The sequence below is a fragment of the Pteronotus mesoamericanus genome, unplaced genomic scaffold, assembly GCF_021234165.1.
Source record: "Pteronotus mesoamericanus isolate MK-2021 breed Mesoamerican mustached bat unplaced genomic scaffold, CSHL_Meso_final contig_2, whole genome shotgun sequence".
NCBI classification, from domain to species: domain Eukaryota; kingdom Metazoa; phylum Chordata; class Mammalia; order Chiroptera; family Mormoopidae; genus Pteronotus; species Pteronotus mesoamericanus.
In genome coordinates, this window is record NW_026555084.1 from 8,094,286 (window position 1) to 8,115,976 (window position 21,691).

At 49.1% G+C, this 21,691-nt stretch overlaps 1 protein-coding gene across 1 annotated transcript in view; it reads left to right on the forward strand.

The window, feature by feature from the left end:
* Nucleotides 1–15,770, forward strand: part of ATP10B (ATPase phospholipid transporting 10B (putative)) — a 79,759-nt gene extending 63,989 nt beyond the window's left edge. The window contains exons 17-22 of the mRNA XM_054568593.1: nt 174–299; nt 5,471–5,671; nt 7,425–7,505; nt 8,845–8,949; nt 11,711–11,898; nt 15,326–15,770. Of these exons, the coding sequence (XP_054424568.1) occupies nt 174–299; nt 5,471–5,671; nt 7,425–7,505; nt 8,845–8,949; nt 11,711–11,898; nt 15,326–15,770 (1,146 nt within the window). The remainder of the gene's footprint in view (nt 1–173; nt 300–5,470; nt 5,672–7,424; nt 7,506–8,844; nt 8,950–11,710; nt 11,899–15,325) is intronic.
* Nucleotides 15,771–21,691: the final 5,921 nt, after the last annotated feature.

Sequence of the window (21,691 nt, forward strand, 5' to 3'; positions counted from 1 at the left end):
CAGTGAGGTCTGGATCTCCCACAGGAGAGGGTAGGGCGTCCGAGTCAAAAGAGCCACCCAAGGGCACCACACAATGGCCTCTGGGGCCTAGAACAAAGCCCTGCCCTTGGGAGAGTCTCCGTGGCGCTCTGGCAGCCCAGGCGGAGGCTGATGTCTCTGTTCCGCCCCCGCAGGCTGTCATGTCCAGCGACTTCGCCATCTCCCACTTCAGGCACCTCAAGAAGCTGCTGCTGGTGCACGGCCACTGGTGTTACTCGCGGCTGGCCCGGATGGTGGTGTACTACTTCTACAAGAACGTGGTGAGTTCCCTCGGCCCCCTCCGGCCTGTGCCCCGGGAGCTGTTGCCAGGGCCCGGCCGTCCACACAGCCGCAGACAAAGCGTCTCAGCAGCGGGGGAGGCGCAGGCTCAGCTCTGCCTTACTAGCTCTGTGGCCTTGGGCAAGACAATGCACTCCTCTGCGCCTCGATTTCATCTTCGGCACAATGGGCCTAATACTAGCTGTTCTGTGAAGTCCCTGCGAGGATGGCAGTACTGTGTGGAAAGCACCCGGTGCCTAGGAGTCAGGCACGGTTGGTCCAGGTCCAGGCTCCTGTGGTTGGTCACGGCCCTGCGCCTTAGTTTTGTAACATGGGGCTGGTGAAAGCACCTTTCTCGTGTATTTGCTAAGAAGACGGAATGAGAGCTTATGGATAAAATGATTGGCACAGCGATTACCCCACAGAGTTAGCCTTTATTTTTTATCATTGTTGCTGTTGCTTCATCTATGAGATTTGTTTTCTGACTTCAAGGAAGAGGGGGATTGGAAGACCAGCTAGTGTGGCCTTTAGATTTCCTCCCCAGATAGAGCCGCCCTAATGCAAGAGCCATGGCCGGCCCCTTGGGAGAGTAGAGGTGAAGGTTTAGCGGGGAGTCTTAACTTCCCCCGGACCGCACCTCTCCCTTCCCAGCAGGGAGCTAACAAAGGGCAGGACACTAAATAAAATATCTACTGACAAAAATGTCTGGAGTAGGGCGGTCACCTAGGTGACCTGGGAACAGTCACTTGACCTCCCTGAGCCTTGGTTTCCTCATCAATAACAGGGGAGACTCTGACTCTCTCTGTAGCACTATACACATACCATCCCCCCGCCCCCCGCAAAAAATGGCTTCACCTAAAACATATGTTCATTTCTGTCTTGATACATATGTTGATACGGGTCCAATGCAGGCACATACCAGCTGAGGAACGAAAACTGTCCCACGCTCTTGTGTGAAAAGCCCTTGAGTAACAAGGTGTATGGGAGGAAGGCAGAACACTGCCGTGCTAAGGAACGGAACTGGGCCTGAGTTTTTCATTACCAAGTTCAAGGACTTTTGAATAATCCCCAAGAGCCCCCAAAGAGAATCCATGCCTGTTTGTTTGCGTGAGGGACGAGGGGGAGGACTGAGATCCAGGGGATGGAAGAGAAAAACAGTAGCCAAGTAGCGGCCTATGAAGTCGATTTGTCCCGTCCTGCCCCACCCCCAAGCCCCGCTCGCAGGCAATGTTGCAGTTACCCTGGCTCAGCAGTGAGCATTTTTGCCCAGAGGTCAATATATATAAACAGCATGGCAAACAGTGTTGTTAATTCGATAAGCTGGATGATACTCTTTCAGCAAGTCTATGCAAAGTCACTCAATTTAACTTGAAACTCACTCTGAGCATGAAAGACTGTTTCCTTAGAATTCAAAATACCCCTGTTTAATTTGTTTCCCTTGGCCTCCAAGGAAATAGTTCTTTTGAATAAGCCCAGCCTCTTCTCTGCATTAAATTTGTGAAATAGAAAAAGAAATGTTTCCAGCCAGCCCAGCTTTCAAAGCTTAAATGATATTTATTTCGAGGCCTGTGCTGTGTTTGCCATGGCGATACTGACACGGCATTATCTCCCCTTTGCAATTCGGGGGTGGAGAGTTAGGACTCCCACATCCGAAACCAATTCTGGAGGGGACTGCAACCCTGCCTGCTCCGAAATGTGAACAATGCATTAATTACTGCACAGTAGCTCCTTGGGCGCTGCCAGCGTTGCAATGCACTCGTTCCGACGGGCCTGGACTCCAGCCAGACAGAGGAAGTGGAAGCAAGCAAAGTCCTCCCAGGGCCTTGAAAGAAGAAAACACTCTCATGTTAATGTTACAACTCCAGCATGAGCGTTAGGAAAAAAGAACAGCTGAGATGAACGAATAATTAGTCAAATTATTATTATTCAAATTATTATCAGGCTCTGGGTATAGAGCGAGATGCGGTCACTGCCCTCACGAGGCTTACAGTCAAATCAGGGCTCAGCAAACTTACTCTGCGCAGGGCCACACAGTAAATATTTTCAGCCTGGGGGGGTCATGCAACCTCTGTCACAACTGCTCAACTCCTCCACGGCAACACGAACGCAGTCATAGACGCTATGCACGGGAAATGACGTGGCCGAGTCCCAGCATTTACGGTTGGGTTGGTATGTCAATTCCTGGTCTCGATAAATCTTCCTTTTCAAAATGTTGTTCTTGGATCAGCAGCATTCGCACTCCCCGGACACATTTAGACACGCAGACCCTTACGGTCCACCCCAGACCTGCTAACTCGGCATCTGCATTTTCAATATGATTCCCTCTATGATTCCTATGAAGCTTTAGGACTGATAAGCATAAGTATGGGAGGAAGAACTTAAAAACCTCTCCCTAGAAGAAGGTCAGGGTGCTAAAACATATCTCCAGGAGACAAGGAAACCAAGGCTCAGAGAGGCCACATGACTCTTCCATGTACACACAGCATGCAAGAGTCGCGGGAGACTAAAACCCCAGGGGCCTCCCTAGTCTAAACATTTTCGCCAGCAGATAGTGTAGTGAGTGTCCTGACCTCTATGAACTCGCTGTTGGGAAGTGAGGTGTAGGGTCTCCGGTGGAAACCAGGAAGAAATGAACATGTTTCAGCTTCGACCTGAAGGACAGTCAATATAACAGTTAGTTAACCAGCACCCTGGATGACCAGGAGAGGCTGGACCCCGAGTCCTTATCAGAACTATTGCAGGCAGCCTATTTATAATTTTACAGCGTACATTGTATCTAATTCCCAAAAAGTGTAAGTGACTTAACAGTAGGAAAAACAAAAAGGCAATAGGAACATTATAAAGAAAATAGAAGAGTACGGATCAGGAGAGGGAAGTTAATTGTGCCAGGACCCTAGGATGAGATACTAAGTATTAAACATCTGCTTGAAACCAGCAGACCAGTTCTCTGCTTGGGGCCGGGGGCGGGGGTGGGGGGGTGCGCAAGGAGAGAAGCTCTCTCTTTGCTCTAAATTCAGAGATTAATTTGTCAAGCAGACCTTTAGAAAAAGGCTACCCAGAAACCTTCAGGAACTTGCCTTCCCTGGCATTTTTGTAGGAAATGAAAATTAACCTCCATATGGTCAGCCTTTTTTCCTAACAACCTTTAATAAAAATCAATATTAAATTATAATTCAGTAAGGACATTTCTGTGGGAACCCAAGCCAGTGATATCAAAGTGCCCAGAACTTTTTCGCTTTAACTAGGACTTAGTGAAGCCCATCAGTACCGCTGGCATGTGTGGTGTAGGGCAAGGAGCTTAATAAATGCCAGTTCTCCGACGCCCAGTTCACGGGGGTTCTCCATGCCACCCCTGATTTCTGTACTATTTTCTTTGTACTCAATACTGCTTGCTACTGTTCGGCAAAGCATTACCAACAGTAACACGCACCACTAGTGACAGAGAACCAGTCACATACTAAACACTGTGCCAAGAACTTTACATATGTATGTACCCATGAAAGTAAGTGTAGTATAAGGGCTCAGAGCATACGTGCTAGAGCCAGACTAGGTTCAAATCCCGGCCCCACTCTGCTCCTGGGCAGCCACGTGGCCCTAAGTGACTTATTCAGGCTCTCTGTGTCTCAGTCTCCTTGTGTGAAATGGGGATGATACCTAACTCATGGGATTGTGTGTCCCTAACTGAGTTGCTATGTGTGAGGTGCTTCGACTAACACCTTACATAGTAAATGTTTACTTGGTCCAGACTAAACTAGATGATGAGTGACAGCAGGAGCAAACAGCCTTGTGGGGTGGGGACAGGGAGCCTCCCGCGAGGCATCTGGGCAGAAGAGCCCAAGGCTGAGGCACCTTGGCTGGAAGAATCGCAGGCAGCCTTGCTATTGCACAGCCTGAAGGTGGGACTGAGAAGGCTTGGGGGTGGTGGGAGAGAAGGGGCTCTGAAAACTCAGGTGCTAATCGTACCACTTCCTAGCTCTGAACTTGGGCAGGGGGTAACTGGTTATCTCAGAGCCTGAGAGGCCTCATCTATAGAGCGGGCTAGCAATGTTATCATCAAAACATAACATATATTAATTAACACAAACATTATAGTGTTATATTATATGCAATAATAATCTTACAAAGTTGTAGGGACCAATTATAATGTATATCACACATCTAATAACGTACAAATACTAATGTTCAATAATATATATCACACACCTGGCACAGTCAGTCAAATAATAATTATTGGTGTAACTAATGGTATTATTAACATGTTTGTATTATTATTACGATAATAAATAGAGCGCCTCTTCAAAGTAACACTAGCCCGGCAGTTAGGGAATGAGACTTCTAGTTTCAACACAAACCTGCTGAACAATTTCTCACAAAACCCTTCACCCCTCTGTGCCTCAGCCACACAGAGCAGAGAAGTTCTCGTCCTAACTCGGGGACACTGCTCCTGTGACCGTGCGCACGTCACCAAACCACATCACGACCTGGATCACTATTTTCAGAGACCACAGTGGTGGCCCGGCCCCTCCCAGGGAAGGGCTGGGGTGGGACTGAGCTTCCGCGAGGGGACAGCAGCAGTCAGGCAGCAGTGGCTTAGCGCCCTTCCGAGTTGCGTGACCGTTAGGAAAGCGCTGAGAGAGAGACCTACCTCCTCATGAAGTCGTCTTCCTTCCAGGCTTCCTGCCCACTGTCCCGTCCCTCTGCCGACCCTTCCTCAGAGCCACCCCTTTCTCTTTACCAGCCTGCTACTACCTGCTGCCTCTCTGTAGCACATGCCACGGTCTAGGACCTACTCCTGCCATCTGAAAGGTGGCGAGATGATGTTCAGAAAGGTTGAGCGCTTTGTCCAAGGTCACTCAGCTAATAAGCGACAGAACGGGCATTCAACACCAGTCCTCTGACTCCAAAACCTGTGCTCTTAACCACCATCGTACACTCACCTTAACAAGGCCCCAAAGAACATGCGGTTAATAATTAGTTAGTAGCGATAATAGTGTCAGGAGCTGCTGCTCTGAGGATTTGAGTTCTCCCCAGTTTTTACCTGACTTTGCATGTCACAAATGAGGAGACCGAGCTCCCTGTCCGCACAGTGACTTGTGAGGCGCCCCCACACAGCAGTCGAGGACCCTGAACCTGCGGGTCCGCGCTCACAAGGCCACGCCGCTCCTGCCCGCAGTGTTACGTCAACCTGCTCTTCTGGTACCAGTTCTTCTGCGGCTTCTCAGGCTCCACCATGATCGACTACTGGCAGATGATATTCTTCAACCTCTTCTTCACCTCGCTGCCCCCTCTCGTCTTCGGAATCCTCGACAAAGACATCTCTGCGGACACACTGCTGGCGCTGCCCGGGCTGTACAAGAGCGGCCAGGACTCCGAGGTCAGGGCTTGGGGTGCGGGGGGCGGGGGCTCGCTTCTCCCGGGACGGGGGCTGGAACCCTGCCTTCTGGCCACCACTCTGCCACTCACCTCCCGTGTGACCAAGTAACTTCGCTTCCCATTCGTGGCCTGTTTCTCATTTGCTGTTGAGGGTCATGGACCAGACCAGGGACTATGTTTCTTTTTAGTGATTTCTTAATTATACCACCCACTAGAAGACTGCCCCCGTTGAAAGGGCAGAAGGCACAAAGCCCGCCCCCCACTCCAGGCCTTCAACAGAACACCTGGGACGGAAAGCCAGCGGGCTCATCACTGGGTAGCACATTCATCATAAGTGAGGGCTCCCTGCACGCATCAGGGAAGGCAAAACCCACGGTCACACAAGGCCTAGAACTTGCTGATACCAAGTAGACCAGTGGTCCTTAACTGTCCTGGCAACAGGGCCCAGTTTCATGGGAGACAATTTTTCCACAGACCGGGGGACGAGGGGGAGCTGGTTTTGGAATGATTCAAATGCATTGCATTCAAGCTCCCCTCCTGCTCAGTGGCCTCGTTCTCAACCGGCCGCGACCAGTATCAATCTGCAGCAATCTGCAGAGGTTGGGGACCCCTGAAGGAGACCAAATAAGGCCTGGGAAGCCATCAGGATGGTTTCTTAAAAGACACAGGGGTTACCATGGCACCTGACCAATTTGGAGATGTCAGGCAGCAGGCGCTGCAGGTGGTCAGGAGGCTGGATGCAGGAGCCAGGGCGGGAAGCTGCCTCGGAGGAGGAGCTCTGGGAAAAGGGACGGGGACGTGCCTGAGAGGAGGTTCCTTGCCTCTGGGGGAAAGGACAGCAAAGCCAGGTGTAGTGCTTGTAGTATTTGTGGCCAGAAACAGAGAACCAAGCCCAGCCCTAACCCAGAGACAGGGCAACGCAGCAGCCCCACAGCTTCAGGTGAGAGACACTCGTGCACATCCCAGGCCTTCTGACGGCCCTTTCCACAGGGCACTGGCTGCCTCCTGTGCTCCTTAAGCACCTAACATTAGAGGACATTCATGTAGCAAAAGCGTACACTGTGGATACTTTCCCTGTTCCCAGGGAAGGCACAAAAGGAGAGGGCCTGTGTCCAAAGCCACTGAGCTCTGTCTCTTGGCAAACTGTGACCCTGGTCTGGGACAGATCGTCTTTTAAAATGCCATTTAGAAAACTTAAAACCTGTAAACTTACCAAGTTTTTCTAAAGAGGTTTTTCTTGTTACTCATTTAGTTTGGGTTTGGTTTTTTGTTTTTTTGTTTTTTCAGATTCCTCATGGAGGTGAGATCATATGGTATTTGTCTTTTGCTGAATTATTTCACTTAGCATAATACCCTCTAGGTCCATCTATGCTGTCGCAAATGGCAAGATTTTTTTTTTTTTTGGCTGAATAACATTCCATTGTGTGTGTGTGTGTGTAAATACATTTTTTTATTTACACACACACATATGTATACACAATGATCATAGGGGTACCTATAGCTTTTTAAATTAATGTTTTTGTTTTCTTCAAATAACACCCAGAAGTGGAGTTTCTAGGTCCTATGGAAGCTCTGCTTTTAATTTTTTCAGGGGTCTCCATGCTATTTTCCGCAGTGGCTGCACCGACTGACCCCCACCAGCAGTGCGCGAGCGCTGCCTCTCCCCCTCCTGCTCACCAGTGCACGTTGTCTGCTGAGGCACTGACGCCAGCCCCTCTGGTGGTGGTAACCGCTGGTGTGTTCTTTCCTGGCAGTGCTATAACCTGGCGACCTTCTGGATTTCCATGGTGGATGCGTTCTACCAGAGCCTCATCTGCTTCTTTATCCCTTACCTGGTAAGTCATAGCGCGCCAACCATACAAACCGCAGGGTGGAACGGGTCCTGTTTCTATGACCTCCTAGACTAGTAGTGGCTTTCTGGATACTTACTTCAGAGCAGAGTTTCAAAATAGGTGGCCTGCAGACTACATCCAACGTTGGGTATTTGACAAGTCAGAAAGCTCTACCCAAACATTTCTCTCTCTGCCAGGTTTGAAAAACTGAAAGCCATCATGACATTGATCATTTTTCCCTCGTGGCAGAAATCCAGAGTTGACGCACAGCCCTGCTTAGATGGGACGTATACCCCCCAGTTTGCCACAGTCCCCACCACCCTCTCTTGTCTTATATCTGGCCGCCTTCACTTATTTACTGTTTCCTACTTTAGCACTGTAGAGATTTGAATTTACAACCCTTGATTTCGATTTGTGCTTCTTAGGTCAAGACAGCAAACATGCAGTCAGCAAGATAATAAAGAATACTGCAGATCCTAAAATAAAACAAAGACTACATACAGCAAGGATACCGGCCCCATCTCGGTCCGGTTCCCCAGTGTAGAGTGAGAATTTAGAGAGGGAAGGATATCTGTATTTCTCCTGGACAGGGAACCAGAATGCGGGGTAACTGCCACCAGGTAAACAGTAGTGTCTACCTGGCCTCGGGGCTCATATCCTTTTGCAATTAGCAAACATGGGGGTCGAGAAAGCAGGCATTTGACACTTCATGTGAATTTCCTGGCCAACAATACCCTCCCTGGCCAGGCCTCTGCTTGTCTTTCCTACTGAGTCTTGCGCTCCTGTTGCAAGGTCAACAGACCCACCATCCAGGGCTGTTTGACGTTCCACAACCTCAGTTCTGGCCTTTGGCTGGATGGCCTTACCCTCTTCAAGAGACTAACTCCTCTTCTGAAGGTCTCAGCTGATGCAGCCCCTCTTCTTTGCTCCCAGTGCACCTTGTCCTTTTCTCCACTGTGGAATCTACCCCCTTAAAGAGTTCTGCGCTAACCCTGCCAAGTAGGCTGTGAACTCATCGAAGGTGGACACAAAGTATCTTCAGCAATTAGCATCATGCCTAGCGGGTGCTCAATCACTTATCCCGTTCTTCCCAAATGTTCTGGAATGCCCATGATGGCTTCCTGTGAAAATGGGTTTCTAAATAGCATAGCCCCATCAATTCCCCCCTCACCTCGTCTGTCCTGTGGGTCAGTTCCACACAGGTGGCAGCTGGACATCTTCTCTCCCTTCCTTCCCCAACCTTGACACCTGCTTTCACTGCAACTTTAGAATCACTGTGTCAAAGCCAAGGCCTTGAGCCCACGGGCACAGCTGACAGTACCTCTTTGGTCCCCCTCGGCAGGCCTACAAGGACTCTGATATCGACGTCTTCACCTTCGGGACGCCCATCAACACCGGCGCCCTTGCCACAATCCTCTTGCACCAGGCGATGGACATGAAGACCTGGGTAAGGGGCTCGCTGCCTTAAAATCCGTGACCGCATTCAGATCTGTTGTTCTTCGTGCTGTTGATCCACTCAATAAATACATATTGAGCTTTTTTTTCCCCATGTCTCTCCTAAACGAGGAAGAAAGAGGTGTAGAAGATAAAATTCCCAGCCTCAACTTGCTTCACATCCAGCCAGAATGATAAAGCTAACATATATAAAACAATGAGACCATTAGTTGCAAAAATAGATACTAATAAAAAAAAAATTGAAGGGCATTTTCAGAGACAAGGAGAGCATTAGACTGATCGCACTGTGGTAGAGAGGTGTGCTTCCCCTTAATTTTAGGGTAAAAGGTTAGAAAAAGTACCTTTACGTACCATATCTCAAGCCAAAATAGCCCATTTTAGCATCTGAAAGAGAAACTCCAGCTTTTTCATTAAGTTCTTCTAATCAATAATTATTTTTAAAGAAAGCTTAAAATTATATGCCAGGTACCTATCTACACAATTTTTTTTTTAATGTATTATCTCATTTAACTTCCCAGAGCCCTTTGTGGTCAGTGAGCTTTTGTTTTGAGATTTAACTGGCGTACAGCTCTCTCTAAGTTTAAGGTATACCGCGTAATGACTTGACATACATACATTGCAAAGTGGTGGATGTTAACTTAAACTTACTGTGGTCCCTATTTTGCAATACACACACGTTAGGAGTTTTTCAATTCCCACTTTACAGATATAGAAATAGGTACAATGATGTGAAGAAATGTGCCCCAAATAGTTCAAGAGAGAAGCATGACTGAACCCAGCAGTTTGGCTCTTGGGTTTTTAACTGCTGGGCTAATAGTGTGAGGGTATAAGATTTCATGGCGTGAGAAACCACTTGACAGAAAGACTTGTCCTTGGCCAAGCTGAAATGGTTCTTTCTGAAAATATAGGTATTCGGAGTTTTCTGAACTGCCCCAAGCAGGCTCGGTGTGTCCCCTGCATTCTGCAGGGGCACTTCCCCCCGGCGGCTGTCACAGCCAGACCGGGCGCCGACATGCTGGGCAATGGCTGGTGAGAGCCACCCAAGGGAACTTCGGGACCCGTGAGTTCCCAAACCCCCCCCCCGTTCCAATTCATGCCTGTAGCAAAAAGAATAAAATGATAAACCCAAAAAGGCAGAGCCGAGATTAAGTGCAGGACAAACTTCTCCGAGAACCACCGGCACCAGAAGAGGCTGCAGCACAAGGGAGAGGTGCTACACAGGCTCACCCTGCAGGCCCCCGGGGCGCGGGGCGGCGGGCGCCTGACTCTTGCGGGGCCAGCCCCAGTTTGCTGCTGGGTCCAAGGCCTGAGCTGCACCAAAAAAAAAAAAAAAGGACAATGACAAGTATTTGGAGTTACAGTTTTATCAAAAGCAAGAGCTTTATGAGGAAGAGAGGCAAGAGACAAATGTGTAACTTCAATACTAGGAACTGAGCCAACCTAGGAAACATTTAGAACTCTTGAAATTGAAAAATTGTCACTGAAATTAAAAATGCAATTTGTGGTATCTTAACAGGTCTAACATGCATTTGATTAAACTCTCAGAAGGAAATGAGAGAAAATGAGACAGCGGGAACATGTTAAAGGATAGTGACTTGAGAGTTTTGCTGAAGTGATGAACTGCACCAACCCAGAGTTTCAAGAAAGTCAGTAAAACCCAAACAAGACAAAAAGAAATCCACGCATAGTATATCATAAGGAAACTACAGAACACTAAAGACAAAATAAAAATCAGAGGCCAGGCTTTAAGTGACAGATGTCCTAAAGAACAGCAGATGAAGAGTCGCAAACTTCACAGAGCGACAGTGGGAGCCAGGAGACAGTGAGGTGCGGACGTAAACATGCTGACTGAAAATAACTGCCAAACAGCAACGCTGTATCCATCAAAAATGAGAGCAAGATAAAAACATAAGGAAAAAATCAGGGCAGACTCTACTAAAGGCAATTGTAAAGGACGTACTTACAGCAAGAAGGAAGAAATCGCTGATGGGAGGTCCAAGATTCCAGAAGGAATTCAGGCATAGAAAGTAGTAAACATAACTAAATCTTAATAAACATTGGCCACATTCAAATAGAAGAATGGCATCTGTGCTTTGAAAATGATACAATTAAAACAGACAGTAGCAATAAGATACGCTGGCAGGGAGGTTAAACAGTATTCCAAAGCCCTTGTACAATGCAGGGAGAAAGTAGTTCTAAACTTTAGACTGTGGTAAGTTAAAATTGCTTATTACCATTTATCGCGTAATCGCCCAAAGAACAGAAATGGAGTACGTCACTTTCAAACTAGTAAAGGGGGAAATAAAATTATACAAAATAATACATTTAAAAGAGGACAAGAATGGGGAAAGAAAGCAGTGTAGAATAGGCAGGACAAAACATGACTAGGCAACATCATTGAACTTGGAAAACAAACTACAGCCACCTGTGGAAAAAATGGATTCGTCCACAAACACTATATGGAGGGGGCAAAAAGTTATACAAAATAGAATTCTATTTACTAACATCTAAAAAAACAGTCTCTGCAGAGAAACATAGAAAAGTAGTAAAACGTCAAAGGACAGCTTGGAAGTTATCACCAAAGTCGAGGCTGAGATTTAGGGGTGCTTGGGGTATATGTGCTCAAATTTTATATGCATTGCATCCCACCACCCCCCCCCCTCAAAAAAGAAGCTTAATACAAAGTTAGCCAAGTGACGGCCCTGCCCGCTGACCTAAGATCCACTTCAACAGCATTTACTTCTCTCCCACAGACTCTCCTCCACGCGCTGGTCCTCGCAGGCAGCTTCCTGATGTACTTTGTGGTGTCCCTGGTGTACAACGCCACCTGCGTCACCTGCAACAGTCCTACCAACCCCTACGGGGTGATGGAAGGCCAGCTCTCAGACCCCACTTTCTACCTCGTCTGCTTCCTCACACCGGCCGCGGCTCTCCTCCCAAGGTTTGCACAGGGGGCCTCTTTCCTTCCTAAGACCACCCGCCTGCCCCCAATAAGCCATTTTCACGGCCCAGGAGTCAGCAGTTTGCCTCCTGGCTGGGACCCTTGAGGCAACTGTTTCAAAGATGGGGTCCTAGGACAGAAAGAACAATGAACTTGGAGGCAAACAGCATGGACTCTGGTCCCAGGCCAGCCGCAGAGCAGCCAAGCCGGCCGACCTGGCCTGGCCGCAGTTGTGGCATCTGTAGAGTGAGAGTGATGATCCCCATCCTCCGGCCTTACAGACTGTGCTGTGTCTCAGGGATCGTTTTGACAAGCTCGGCAGCTCTTTATAAGCCCAGGAGCCTCACACACAAATGCCTGAAGAGACAGGCAGGCAAGGGGCTGAGGGAGAGGCATGGGGAGCAAGACCTGCGTGCCTTCGCCCGTCATCGCCACCAGGAGTGATTCGTTTAGCATGCCAGAGCTTTAGCTAGTTCTCCCAGACATTCAAATTTTGCATGAAACAGCCAACGTTTTAATATTACTCAAATTTGTTAACATGCGCACATGATGTACCAGCCAAATAAATCATTCATGCCTAGGGACTCTTTCTAACATTTTTGGCCTAAATTGTCTGCACTTGCCTTTTCCAGGAAGCTGGCGACAATGCCTGCACCTCCTTGGAGCTTGCTCTTAGCCCACACTCTATCTGGTGCCTCATTTTATTTTTGCTGTCGCCTAGAAATCAGGCGGAGCTGCGGTTGTAGTCCCATGTGCTCAGGGCACAACTCAAGGGCCAGGAAGGACCAAAAGTCTGCCTGCAAGCTCACCGCAAATCCCAGTGGGAGCTGGATTCTCCCAACTTGGCGGCCAGGGTTCTAGTCTCCGTCCACACTGTCTAGTCAGAGCAGTCGGTGACCTTGACAGTGACCTACCCACAGACAAAACTTAGCCCCTCTCGCCATCATCCTGGTCTCACCACTCTGAGCATCCAAATTCAGCCACTTCGCCATTGTAAGCTGTAGGGAAAACAGGCCAACATGGTGCAGAACATTTGCTAATCCAAAATCGGCAGACAGGGCGTCCTTTAATAAATCAGGCGGCTTGTTTCACCGAGGTTGGGGCGCCACGTCCTCTCTCTCAGGCCCCTCCGAACCTGGACCTCTCTGCAAGGCCGGAGGCCTGTCAAATAGCCGTGTTGGTCAAGTCTGAATGTCCACTGTGTGCACGGCCCCTGCAGCCGCATCCCCCCACTCCCTGCCCCAGCCTCTGCGCTGCACACCACCCGGCGGCTTGTACTTCCCTAAGCGCCCCTGCCTCTCACCTTCCCACCTGGGCTCACACTGTTCCCTCCACTCAGAGCACCCTCCCCACTACCAAAGCTCCTCCCCCTTTGACGTTGTTTCAGGTAGTGCCGATTCCAAGCCTTCTATGACTTCGCCTACCTGCCTCAGGCCGAAACACACTCCCCTCTCTCACGTGTTCATCACCTGGGTATATCTCTGTCACTGCCCTTTACCCCACTTATTATAAATTGGCTGTTTGTCTCTGTCTGACCATTAACTCCGAGACAGAAGATACCCTCATTATACAACCAACACTTAGCACAGTTCCTGCCGCAGTGGCTACACCAAAAAATAAATGAGCAACGGATGCTAAAGGATCAGAAAAATGGGTAAAACAGGAGCCTTGCTCTCAAGATGCCTACAGTCCAGTGAATGACTCAGACCTAAGTGTGATGATAATACAAGAGTCAGAAAGACGAGTATTCACAGAGGGCCCTGAGAGTCAAGAGTGGGGGCCAATTAAGGACAAGCACAAGCCTCAGCTGACACATCTCCCGCCAGGCCCCTTCTTCAGCCCACCCTCTCGGAAGCTGGGCCCTGCCAGAGACCCCCGAGGATGGTGCCCTCTTTGGAAAAGGGCATCAAATACGTGGGTCAAATACTTTTGTCCACACTTTTGGGGTTAAACGCAGTTGTGATCACCACTCACCAAGGACTGAACTGCTCTGTTCTGTGGCGGGGGGGGGTGGTTGGGGAGGGGAGGGGCATACAGAAATAGAAAATTACCAGCCGCATATTCCTTGTCTCACCCTTGGCTAGAAAACACACTTGGAGCCAAAAGCTACAAGCTTAATGAGTATCCCTGAAAAGTCTGAAAAACTGTTAACACATGCTTTGAAAAGACAAGCACTGAACATTCCAGCTTGCTAAAGAGATAAATTAGGAAAAAGTGAGCAAATATTTACTTGTTGGTTACCATAGCACATACGTTAAATCTTTGCTTATTATCATCATAAAGTTGAATTTCTGTTTAATTCTGTTGACTAAGTAAAGCAAAGAGGTTTCTTCTGAGGAAGGATTTTTTTAATAGTTCCAAAGACTGTTGACTTGTAACCTTGAAAAAATTAATGTTTGTTATAGAAATCTACATGACAGAATGTTTGCTGTAGAACTCTATTTGTTCACGTAAGGTTATAAGCTGTATGTGTCATACTGGAGGTAGAGTTCACTCACCAACCTTGTGATAATTAGCCCACTAACTATGACCTCACTAATCTTGGTCTAATTAATTCAACCAGAATAAAAGAACTGTACTTCTCATAAACTAAGAACATGTACATTGCTTTGCAGATAAAAACAAAAGAAGCTAACACATGAAGTTTATAACATAGTGAGCATCTTAATGAGCTACAGTACAGGATCCAGTCCTTGGACACTCTCCTCAACACTCTTGGTTTTTCTAATTCACGTCCTTGACATGGTATATGCCAAGCCTTGGTCTTAGGTTCTTCTGTCTTCTACCTTTATACTCTCTCTGTAGACATAGCAACCACTATTGTGAAATAAATGTTTTTAACAGATGAATCTCCAATATAAATTCTCAACCCAGATCTCTCTTCTCAATTGCAGATGCATCTTTCTAGCTACCTAGGCACCACCTCCAGTTGGTGTGTGAGTTAGAAGAAATTGAGAGACACAATGTGCCTCAATCAGGATAGCCCAGAAAGAGAAAGGGCTGCCCTGTGCATGGTAGACAAGAGAAAACCCTAGGGATCCAGCAGGCTTGACATGGACCCCAGCTAGACCGCTCTGTGGCTCTGGACAAATTACTCACTATCACTGCCTCAGTTTCCTCATATGTTACAGGGGGGAAGCAAAAACGCCAGCCTCATGGGACTGTTGGGAAAGACAAGTTAATGATACTCCAAGCATTTAGAACAGTTCAGGTGTGTAACAAACGTCAGCGTTACGTGCTGTTATGGAACTCCCAAATCCCAGCGGTGCTCAGGCATAGGTCTCATGGCCCTCAGTCAGCAACGCAGCAAGAAAGGCCCTGCCCTGGGTGGGGAGCTGGATTCAAAGATCCCTTTCGATGCCAAAATTCAGGAAGACAACAAAAATCAGAAAACGGCTTGACTCTGTTATTTCTTATTTCCCGCCAGGTACTTTTTCTTGTCTCTGCAAGGGACATATGGGAAGTCCCTCATCGCAAAAGCTCAGAAAATTGACAAACTCCCCACGGACAAAAGAGACCTGGAGATCCAGAACTGGAGAAGCAGACAAACGCCTGCCCCTGTCCCCAGAGAGCCTCAGCCCACCCGCTGTCCAGTGCCACCTGAACAGGACTTCAGAACCAGCGCCCCAAAGAGCTCCAGCCCTCCCAAGCAGAAGTGCAGGGCGAGCCAGGGGGGTCCTGGAGAGGGAAGCAGCAGGGAGCACGCACGGGAGGACCCATGCTCAGTGGACTCTGCAGCGACACTCGCCTCCAGAGACCTTCTTCTGGGCAGCCTGATGGCTCCCGGCGCCCACCCAAGTGGACAGACCGGCGCATACCAGCGTTCGGGCAGGGGCAGCCATCGCCGATCCCAGAGCTCAATGACCATATGAGCGGCCTGCAAAACCGGCACAAGCTCAAAGGAGGCCGCCCAGGCACTGGCCCCGTGAACCCACGGCGTCTCTTCTTCATGGAGGAAAGAAGGAGCCAGTCCTACTCCTTTGTCCCCCACCAGTCTTGGCTTCCTCAGAGGAAGTGTTGGCCCCAAGGGGTTTGACCAAAAAAGAAAGACTGGAAACCGGTCGACCTCCAGTTTTCTACTGCTGCCAGGCAGCACATCTTGCAAACGGAGTTTTACAAAGAGGCTCTGTTTCTATGGCATTGAGTTCTCAAATGTTTTAGCTCAGAAACATTCTTCTGATCCCCTAGATTAAGTACAGTCTAACAGTCCCAACGCCTAAGTTTACAAGACTCCAAGAAATGTATAACCGACGCGACCTCTCAGGCTATGGAAGTTTCTTGGCTTGTCAAACCATCACCTCACCCCACGGGTGCCACGGTTTAAATTTCAGAAGAGACCCATCCACACAGGGGCTTCATCGTGTTGGCATTACAGAGATGGCCATGTCGGGACTAACATCTCTTCCAATCACAAAGAGTTGGGTCGTTTTTTTGTCTCTAAGCCAAAGAGAACCACATCGAAAGACTAAAACTAGACTCGAACTCAGTGCCACAGACGCTTCAGGGAGCTGTAGGGCCACAGCCACTGTAAGGGGCAGAAGGAGCGGAAGCACAATAAAGGAAATGGGTGTCCCAGAAGCCCAGGCTTCAGCCGACAGACCTCTGTCCCACAGCCTCGGGAATCTACCAAGAGAGCCGCACTTTTTGTAAAGCTATTTACTGGATTTGTTTTTAAAGAAAAGTACTCATCCTCATCCAGCTCTCAGAAGAGGACAACACTAAGACCAGTAGACCTTAGCAGGCCTGCACCCAGAATAGACCCACAGGATCCGAGCAGCTCCGAGCCCAAACAATGGCATCTTCAAGGGTAGGGTCAGTATCAAACCCTATTCATTAGGCCTTGTCCAGAGGAGCACCATCGGAAGGACACAGGCAGGGTGCTTGAATTAAATTAGGGAGTCTCAGCTAGTAAATACCAAAAATGTAAGAGCTCAGAAAAGAGCTGAAATAAAAGAATGGATGGTAGAATTCTAACAGGCTGTCAAGAGAAGCTAGGTCTTCTATGGACGAGGATAGCCTGTCCCCAGTCCTTTCAGGGAAGTCAGGGAGAGCTACTAAACCCTTTCTCCTTAAGGTGGTGCCTATTCATTAGGCGCAATCCCTTTCGGTTAGGAATAAATACAACAGTCTTTGAGCCTAAGAGTCATCGCCACCTCACCTGAGTAACTTCTTGGCAATGATGCCCCAAAGGATCTCAACAACCAAGTTGCCAAATGGCAGACGGAGCTGGTCCCCTGACCGCCCGGCTGACACACCTGAACTTGAGAAGCCATTTGGAGCATCATCCTGGAGCCAAAACACTGGACCACTTTCGCTGACTCTGCCACATAATGACACTGGCACTGGCCTGCTGGTGGGTATTCAGAGGAGTCTTATGATAAAATGATATGCCTTGTCCCAAATGAGGGAATTGAGCCAAAACTTGGACCTCAGGTTCTCCATGTGATTCCTGCCCAGCCCTGAAAGCCAGATGAGACAGGGTGTTTCAGAAAAGAACAGAGGAGTGGGAAGCACAGAGCCCCAGACGAGCTGAGACAGAGGTCTTTGCTCTCTAGAGCCAGGAACCTTGAGGCAGGAAGCCACACCTATAACTTAGGGCTGACCAGTCCTACGTCCCAGGCTTGGCATTAGGATCAAGTCCAAATTACGAGGAGGGGATGGAGGGGATGTGAAAACACTTTGAAAGCTGTAACACCCTCGATAATCACACAGGGATTTTTATTTCAGAGCTAAGAGGAACAGAGGTGACAGAGAAGTTGAGAAAATGTCTGATCCTGACACCTAAATGCCACACCATAACCATCATTGCGATGCTGCTGTTGCTGGCATGACCAACCATCCCAGTTAGTCCGGGATTTCCCCGCTTTTAGCACTGCAAGTCCCACGTCCTGGGACAACTGGGACAACTGGTCACCTACTCCTGCCCTCCTTTGTAAACCAAATCAACTGTGACCAACATGTCACCTTAGGAGAAAAGGTTATAACTATTTACCTATAACATAATGTTAATGATTGCACTTACTACATTTTTATACTTTCATGAACTTTTACTGATTGACTGGAAATGTGTCATCCTTTATTTGAAGAAAAAAATAAACATCGTTTTTCAGAAGTGCTTGCAGTGCTGCACAATCTCTCATCCATCCATCCCTCTTTGCATTCACTCAGCTCTTCATTCATTCACCCATCTGTGCACCCATCCATTCATTTATCTACTCACTAAATTTCTGGTAGGCCCCTCCTGCGTGCCCAGGGACATGCTAGGGGCTGCCAGGAACTCATCCCTGTGTGACAGAAGCTCACAGCCTGGTTGGGTGCAGGGTATCAGGAACATATCTGATCCGGTGGAAGCGTGCAACACAAACCGAAGCGGCTGCAGGAATGAGAAGCAGCACACACGGTCCCCTCTCGCTGAAACTCTAACCTGACGACCCCTTTCCCGGGAGCCTGACCCCAACCTCAAGCCTTATTGATCAGGTGCCCCCTTTCATTCACGCATTCGGCAAATATCCAGTGCGTGCCTGCTGTCCGCATGGCTGTGGTAGGCAGCAAGCATAAAAGGGGGAACAAGCCCACTCCTGCTCTCAAGGGATTTACAATCCAGAAGGGGAGACAGAGAAAGTGGGGGTGGGTGACTCCCAGGATAATCAGAAGTTTCCGCTGAGACCTTAACCAGGAGAGAATTAAGTATGAAAGCTCTAAAAAAGGAAATAGTTTGGTAGCTATATCTCCCCAGGCAAGGGAAACAAAAGAAAAAAATAAATGGGACTACATCAAACTAAAAAGTTTTTGCACAGCAAAGAAAATCATCAACAAAATAAAAAGACAACCCACAAAATGGGAGAATATATTAGCCAATACATCTGATAATGGGTTAATAAACAAATATTATATAGAACTTAACAAAACTCAACACAAAACAAAAAACGAAAACAACAACAAAAAAAACAACCCAATAAAAATGAGCAAAGGACCTGAACACACACTTATCCAAGGAGGACATACAGAAGTGGCCAGGGGGCTTTCTGATTCCCGAAGTCCGCCTACGCACACTCAACCCCAGAGCCATGCAAATATGAGGCGGGGCTGGAGGGACCAGGCACAGAGGGTCTGGTCTTCTCCCAGACATAGTCTCGAGAGGCCAGGTAGCACAGTGCGAGCCTGAACTCCATCCCAGCTCTGCCTCAGACTGGCAAGGTGACCTGGGGGAAGCCCACACCATGTTCAGTTGGGTAGTTCACCCAGACAAAAGCTTCAGGAAGGAAGGAAGATAGCAGTGCCTACAGAGACACTAACTCCAATCTCTGCAAGCTCGTTTCCCAGCTGGGACTTCCCACTCTGCACGCAGAGCCCCCAAGAGAAATCCCACAGGAGTGACTTCTCCCAGGTCACCAGAGAAGCTGGGGCGGTGTGGGGCCAGGCAGGACTGCACAGGTTCCGAAGGCGGGGACCGTGCACTGGGGCATTGAGAGCACAAGAGGAGTGCAGCCAGCCAAACTTCAGGATTCGGGCATTTTCAGGCAGGAGCCCAGACCGGCAGCCTTTCGTTCAGAGGCGCTCTGCTGCCACCTAGCAGCCGCGGAGGAGCCGCTGCACCCAGGACCTGGGGGCTCTTCGGGCAGCCAGAACAAACAGAAACAAAAACAAAAAAACAAAAAAAACAGGGCAGAGGGGGAACGGGGAACCAAGGCGAGGCGTCGGGAGACCAGATTTCAAGCCTGGCTCTGCCAGCAGTTTCTGCTGTGACTCTGGACAAATCCCTTCATCGGGCTTCAACTCAGACTGATGTTCAGTCAGTTTCCCGAACGCTCAGGATGGGAACTGGACTGATCCTAACCTGCTGTGTTTCTATTAAAAGCTATTTGGGGGCGGCTGGTTACAGCATAGGAATGAGCCCCGGTAAAGGGACGTACTATTGCATTCTCTCGTGTGCGTGCAGACACACACACTGCACAGACACAAACACTGCGCAGGCGCGCGCGCGCTGTGGACGGTCCCATGCGGGAGGGACCCGGCGATCCGCTCTCTGCTGCGTGCCCAGCACTCCCTGCTCGACAATGTTGTGACTCTGGCTGTTAAAGAAAATCACAGGTGAGGCTGGTCTCAGCAGAAGTAGAAGGCAGGGGGGCAGCAACCGTGTCTAGAAGACGATGGGCCCCCAAAGCCTTTTTGAGGCCCCGAGTTGCCCTTTTCAGGTCGGTAGCTATTAAGGAGCCGCAAATACCTACAAAGGGGCAGGCAGCCCCATTTCCAGCCATCAGAAGGGGGCCGGCACTAGATCACCTCTTTCCCTGACCCAGGCTTCATGGAGTCAGTCCAGGTGCTGAACCGTGTAAGGAGTGGGGAAAGGGAGCTTTCGTCTCCTGCAAGCTCCATTATTAGCATCTCCAACCACCCCCAAGAGGAAAAGCTGCTCGCTACCTAAGTGAAGCACCAAGACAAGTCTCCAGCACCTTCCATGTGCAGCGCTGCCCCTAAACCCCACCTGTCCCCCAGTCAGTCCACAGGAGGGGCGAGCCCCTCACAGCTCACGCCGGGACAGGTAAGCCCGGGCACCTGGCAGACCAAGACCACCTAGAGGCAGCAATACCCTCAGAGTCTGTCCTCAGAACCTCAGTCAGCCCAGGGAGGCTGGCTGACAGACATGTGAGTGAATTTTGAGGGGGAAATGGGTTTTCTTCATTCAGTGTCATGAGCCCTTCCTACCCAGCTAACCTCTGTTCCCATAGATGAGGTGAAAGATAATCCTGAAGATGACGAAACTCAGGTAAGAGAAGTAGACGAGCCTCGGGTCACCCAGGAATTTAGAGTTAGAGCTGAGACTAGGATGGGGTCTCCTGAAACCCCTTGGCGAGAGTTCCTTAACCACCTCACCAGCCAGAGATTAACTAGCAATGCTTTCCAGGGCTGCTTGGACATTTTGAAATGATGAGATAAACACAAAAGGGTAAAAATTTTTAAAAGGCAACATGGCAAGTGAGTCAGAGATCTGTTTGACTGCGGAATCCTTCCAGAACACCTCCTGTTACCCTGTTTGCAAAAGGGCAGTTTGAGGAGAGAAAGGAGCTATACCAGTAAGAGGTCACCTCTCAGTGTCTTCCATCTGTAGAGATGAAAATTAATTCTGAAGCCCCAACAACTGCTGGTTCTGAGCCTCCACCTGTCCTGCCTTCCGAACAGCCCACCTTTTACACACACAAATGCACACATACTACCTATATATAAACACATTTGGATGCAAAAGACAAAAGTGTGAAGAGAAGCATACATTTGCTTTCCCCCTTTATAAGAGACTGGTACGCTGGACAGTGAAAGCTCTCTTTCAAGAAGCGAGTTCAAGAACCCTGGGCAGTGGCCACTTCTGCAGCTTTTGCACACAAGTGGCCCGCATCAGTTCATGCTGAGGGCTTTCCTGGAACTTCTCAGTGGTCCCCAAACCGGCAGCAGGTGGCCTCAGTGTGCTCTGTACCTCTTGGTAAGCAGCCCCAAGCATGGCCCAAGCAGAGACCAGCCTCAGCTTGCACTGTAACTCCCATCAGGTGGCACCAAGCCTGGCACAAGCTGCAGCCAGAATTGTCTTGGAATGTAGACTCAATAAGCAGCCACAAACCTGGAACAAGTGGCAGTTGGCCTCAGCTCACAGCGTGGTGCCCACCAAGGCGTCCCCAGACCAGCACTAGCGGCAGCCAGCCTTGATTTGCAGTATAGCCTCTCCCAAGTCCTCCAAGCCCAGCACAAGCAATGATGACCTTGGTCTGCCCAGGAACCCCTCCCAAGAGACTCCGGAACAAAC